A 5678-nucleotide genomic window follows, 5' to 3' on the forward strand; every position below is an offset into this window, starting at 1 on the left:
CCGTATCTGTATCTGTATCTGCATCTGTATCTGGATCTGGATCTGGATCTGGATCTGGATCTGGATCTGGATCCGGATCTGGATCTGGATCTGGATCTGGATCTGGATCTGGATCTGGATCTGGATCTGGATCTGGATCTGGATCTGGATCTGTATCTGTATCTGTATCTGTATCTGTATCTGTATCTGTATCTGTATCTGTATCTGTATCTGTATCTGTATCTGTATCTGCATCTGCATCTGCATCTGCATCTGTATCTGCATCTGCATCTGCATCTGCATCTGTATCTGTCTGCATCTGCATCTGTATCTGTATCTGTATCTGTATCTGTATATGCATCTGTATCTGTATCTGTATATGTACATACATACATGCGTGCTGTAATGCATAAATTTTACATTCCTGTATTCAAAGTCTCGGAATAGTTGTCGAATCTAAGAAAGCAATAATTTAGGTAGCTTCGTCCGCCAGTCGCGACTGGACGGTCGTCCGCGTTTTTGCACGCAAAATCGCAATGCACGAGTACTTCAACTACTCTAAACCTTCCAAGCACGTAGGTAACCTCTAGTCATGTAGCTTACCTGTCTAACGAATGCATGGTGCGTGTGTGCATGTGTGCAGATTCCATTGAGGTTGCCCCCGCTCTCAGCTCGATCTGGGGAACAGCCAACATCGGGCCCGGAAAACCCTTTAACGACACCCAAGCGAAGTGGATTTGGGCACACTCGGGGTCGACTGTCTCCAGCTCGTACTTCCTAAGGCCTATATTCACGACCATGTTCGTAGTGCCGCAAGACACAAGCGCTCTGCTGAGCCTCATCGTCGATGACCGTGCGGACATAGTCTTCAATGGCCAGATGGTCACTGCACTGGAGTGGGGTTACCTGGCAGGGCAGTACACTAACCGGCCAGTACGGCTGAACCTGAAAAGGGGCATCAATACACTTTCGGTGATAGTTACGAACTACAACAACCCTGGGAGCCCAGCAGGGTTGCTTGCCTCCCTATCCAGCAGCGATGGCCGTAGTGTGTATTCGCGCACCAGCAGCAGCGCCTGGGTCTACAGCGCCTTGGTCAGCTCTAATCCAGGTAAGAATTGGTTTGGTGGCTATTGTACAATTAGACGCCTAGCTGATTCGTTGGCCACTCAGTAAGATGGGGGCACTTAGTAAGATGGCATGATGCACTATAACTACCAGCAGCAGTTCTGTTCTGGACATACGGCAATATTTAATAGTATCATTTGTCGTTGTTGTAGTAATTACAACATAAGGAGTTTTTTTTACAATAATTATGTTATAATTATTTAAAACGATAAAGCCACAGCCGCACACGCATCATTGCGCCCGAAGTCAAGCACCACGCAGCCACAAACAGTGGTGACTACTGGTTGATGTCATCCCTAACACGCAACGCGCCGGCCGCATATCCCCCCATTCCCGCGGCATACTGGCGGCGGTGGGCTCTGCAGCGGACACTACTATAACTACATCTGGTGAGTTCGAGACCTGCGTGTTGTGGGTGGGTGTATGGGTGGGTGTATGTGGTTTGTGAGCGAGCATGTCAGAGCTGTACAGACATGTCATCAGAGACTTCGCTATCGGTTACAAATTACAAATGGTCCTTCAAGTTAGTTACCTGTTCGTTTGCTTTCGGTTATGGATCCAGCTGGATGTACGACCTGCAGGTCGTTGTATAGTATCCTAACGGAAGCCAATGGCTCGTCCACAAGCCGTACATCGGTTTAATACCGATCACATCATAACAAATAAATCCATTCTGGGAAATGCGGTTCAATGCTGATACCAGAGCTCGATCCCTGTGGCATGCTCTTTCTTTAGTTTCAGCCTTCGTAAGCCGACCATACATGAGCATGCACGCTGTAACATGCACTGCTGGCCCTGGCTGACCACACTCGCTCCCTGACATTTCAGGTTGGTCTGGCCACAGTTGCCCATTTTGCAAATACCCACATTAACAGTGTCTGTATTGGTGTCGGACAGTATAAGCCCCAAATCACGATTTATTACTCTTTTGGAATTAATGCTTAAATCAAAAACACTGGGGTACACATGCATGCACGCCTGTGGGCAGTTAGCCCTCATGCCGGTCATGACACACATGTCGGTGGACAAGAACTTATTACACACCTGAGCTGGCCCACGTGTCGAAGCACTCTATCCATCCCAGCTGTCTATCCAAACAAGTAACGATCGAGGGCTGTGCCTGATCCGCGCGTGTGCAGGCTGTATTGAGCTGGCCTGGTCTGGCAAGCCTTTCCCGGATACACAGGCCAAGTGGATTTGGTCAGACGCGGGAAGATCTTCTGGCATGAGGACGGCCATGACCACCATTCTATACGCTCAGCAAGCAGGCACACGGGTCTTGCTGAACGCCATCTCTCTGAGCACCGCAAATGTGTACCTTAATGGAATCCTCATGGGTAGCCTTCCGGGGGGTGGTAACCCCACCAGCTTACTCTTCAACCGGACCCTAGCCGTTGGGACCAACACAATCTCTGTGGCCGCTTATTATGGGGTCCCAACCCCGGGTCAAGCCGGCTTTGTGGCCTCCCTCACCAGCAGCGATGGCACAACCTTACTGGCCCGCACAAGCACCGACTGGACCTGCAGCGTTAACGTGCCTAGTATCTAAAACAATGGCTTAAGTTTAACTACTAGACAGGTGATGAGTGTTACTGGGTACGGGAGTTTTGGTCTATATGGAGTCCTTTCCATGCATGCCAGAAGGTATGCTTGCACGTGTGTTTCAGCTAGCGGTTAAACACGCGGGAGGTGGGCTAAGGGGGAGGTGGGCCTTTTCAGCGGCCATCTTCCACAATCCCCTAGTAAGGGACCGCGGCTGGGTTGGCTCGCTCACACCTACTAATTACAGAATAACATACTCTCAATTTTTATGAAACAAGCTGTTTTGGGAAAGTTGGGAAATGACCAGTTACGGTTAAGGATGATCTAGTTACCACACACCGGGGCTGTGCTGCCTTAGCCATTGCACCAGGTGCTCATGCATTTCCGATAATAAGGTTGTCGGGAGCTGTGTAAGTTAACTAATGGCCTAATGGCCGCGGTGCCGCGCGTACCTATCGCTGGCTTTGTGCGGTCAAGGACGATCGCGAGCTGCTGCATGTCTTTTGTGTGTGGCCACCGGGGCCTTCGAGGGGGCCTTCGAGTCAACAAGCGGGATGGGCTCATTGGCTTACGAGGGCGCGGAATGTGTTTAACTATTCCGGCGGAAGGGGCCCCAATAGCTGTGTGACTAGGTTTCTCTCAGGCGAGCGAGCGAGGATGCCTACATCCCCACTCGGCGCCATAATAATGGCTAATGGCGGTCCATGGCAGACTTCTGCAAAATGAGTATTTCTGGTTTCGGGAACGGGTCCGTTTCTGTGATCATTGACTGCCGGTTTCGGCCGTCGGGGGCCCTTCGGCTGTAGAGGATCTTGCGTATGGGATGGCAGGCGAGTGGTCCTCTATTTCTGCAAGCGGGTCGGCTTCGGGAACTCTATTCCTGTTTTCGGGAGTTTCGGTACGACTTGAAGTGCCCGAAGCGTTTGCCGATGTCTGGTCCATGGTCCCCCCGCCATTCACGGACGGCTCCCGCATTTGTGAGGAACTTGTAACTTGTATCTGTATTGTCACAGAGTGGAAGGCTTCTGGGCCACTTTATCACATTGTCAATTCTACGATTTATCACCTTATAGCACCATCCACCACTACCAAACTGTACTACGCCATACGAACTTTAAGTCCAAGGCGGTGGATCCAGCCTTCAGGGATCCCTCCTCATCCATTCACCCGAACATCCGAAGAGTCAGAGGGTTCGGCAATGGCCACCAACCCAGCGTGCGAATCTGGTCCATCAACTGTGACCTCAACTCCACATCTCAGCAGCTAGCCATAATCTCGCACTCCCGACTAATTCAGGGGTCTCCCCAGGAATTGAACCCAGGAACTTAAACCGCTGATTGCAGTAGTGTCAAGCCAGACCAGACCAACTAACTTGTAACTTGCAACTACGCTAACCCACCTAACCACTACAAAGCCACTCAACCTTTGCCGACGTCTACATATCGGCGGCAATCCCACTAGTTTGGCAATGCTTCCTTCATTGTTTTATCAGCGCCTTACCCACATAACCGCGTTAACATAGTCCGGCTGAGCCTCCCAAAATATTTGTGAATTAATGCAGCATCTGCAATCCTCTAAAATAGCACCACATATTAACTGTAAGGTTTCCCCAAATCATTCGGCTCAGCGGAAATGTTGGTCGTTGAAAGTCGCAGCCTCTCCGCCACTCGATGCTTTACAGTCGCGGCAAGCATGGGTACGTGAATCTCCGCTACTTTAAGTTAACTCCATGCCTAGACTTGATCTTGCGTTCCGGCAGGGACTGGCAGCCCGGGCTGTCGGGCGTACGGATGATGGGCAGATGGCAGGCGTCAGCAGAAGCAATGCCACGGCAGTCGTTCAGGCAGCGGCATATGGGCAACAAGGACCCACCATCGCTGTACTATCTTACCGGGACCGGCCAGAAGTTGCCCAGGCTGCCGTAGAAAACATCGCAGCAGCCTTTCAGGACGATCCCTCCACCACCTACTTTTGCCGGTAAGCCCGCGGCGCACAAGGTGAGGTCCCTCCCTGCTAGCTGGCTTTCTGGTTAACGAGAATCCCTGGGGATGGTTTGGACGGTTTTGGGGGGAACCCAAGAACGGACAAGACCCAAACGCAAACAACCCATCGAGGAGGGCCATCCATCGATGATGGGGTGCAGGACCCGTAAGCCGTACCCTATGATTGCGTGGCACGGCACCACACGGGAGTCTTCTCTCAGTTTACTGGGGTTCACAGGATTTCAGGGGTTACAGCGTGGCGCGGGGTGTGGTCAATTCCGCCGCGGCTGAGGGCGCCCTGCCGTCGCCGGGGCTCTCTGTCACTCTAATACACCTCCCTGCTGCTGCACCCGGGCCTCCGTCTCCCCACCCCACCCGCAATAGAGGGAACAGAGACGGCGACATCGCATCAGTGGGCTCCGGGTTACATGCTGTTTACGTTGTTACCTTCCCAAGCACTCCACCCTTGTTTACCGGCCTAACCCCAACGACCCCTCTTGTGACCCCGCCACCCTTCCTCGTCTGCAGCCCAGAACGGCGTGTGCAATACTACCGCTCCATCTTGTCTTGCCTGCTGGACTGGTACCCGGAGGACAAGCAGCTGGTTTGGTGAGTGGGTGCCTCTCTATGTGTGCGCGTGAGAGAGAGGGGCGGGGCTCCTTGCTCCGTGGTGTCGCGGGGTGGTGGTAAGTGGGCGGGGGGCTCTCTATCGCTGCTTTGCCGCTTCACTGCTGGCCCTGCTGCCGGCCCTGCTGCTCCTCGCAGCACACTTCCCCCGGACGCCGCAGCCTTCGTGCACGTGTTCCCCCGGCTTCGTGAGCTGGACGCCTGGACCAAGCTGCGACGGGGGGCCCTTGTGCCGCTGGGCTGTGTACGGCTGGGCAGGCTGCTGACGGGTATGGACGCAAGCAGCTTCTTCGAGGGGCAGAGGGAGGACTTCGTTAAGGTGGGTGTGGGGGAGGAGGGTGGGTGTGGGGGAGGAGGGTGGGTGTGGGGGAGGAGGGTGTGGGGGGGGGAGGTGGGTGGGTGGGGGAGGAGGGTGGGTGG

General features: G+C 53.3%; 2 protein-coding genes across 2 annotated transcripts in view; both read left to right on the forward strand.

Moving 5' to 3' along the window:
* The window catches only part of VOLCADRAFT_96245 (uncharacterized protein), a gene marked incomplete at both ends in the record, with an annotated part of 5672 nt that extends 3016 nt beyond the window's left edge, over positions 1 to 2656 (forward strand). The window contains 2 exons of the mRNA XM_002955255.1: positions 623 to 1090; positions 2247 to 2656. Of these exons, the coding sequence (XP_002955301.1) occupies positions 623 to 1090; positions 2247 to 2656 (878 nt within the window). The remainder of the gene's footprint in view (positions 1 to 622; positions 1091 to 2246) is intronic.
* Positions 2657 to 4378: 1722 nt separating this feature from the next.
* VOLCADRAFT_106768 (uncharacterized protein) overlaps positions 4379 to 5678 on the forward strand; it is a gene marked incomplete at both ends in the record, with an annotated part of 19810 nt that continues 18510 nt past the window's right edge. The window contains 3 exons of the mRNA XM_002955256.1: positions 4379 to 4626; positions 5160 to 5240; positions 5397 to 5577. Of these exons, the coding sequence (XP_002955302.1) occupies positions 4379 to 4626; positions 5160 to 5240; positions 5397 to 5577 (510 nt within the window). The remainder of the gene's footprint in view (positions 4627 to 5159; positions 5241 to 5396; positions 5578 to 5678) is intronic.

This window comes from Volvox carteri (assembly GCF_000143455.1).
Source record: "Volvox carteri f. nagariensis unplaced genomic scaffold VOLCAscaffold_50, whole genome shotgun sequence".
NCBI lineage: Eukaryota > Viridiplantae > Chlorophyta > Chlorophyceae > Chlamydomonadales > Volvocaceae > Volvox > Volvox carteri.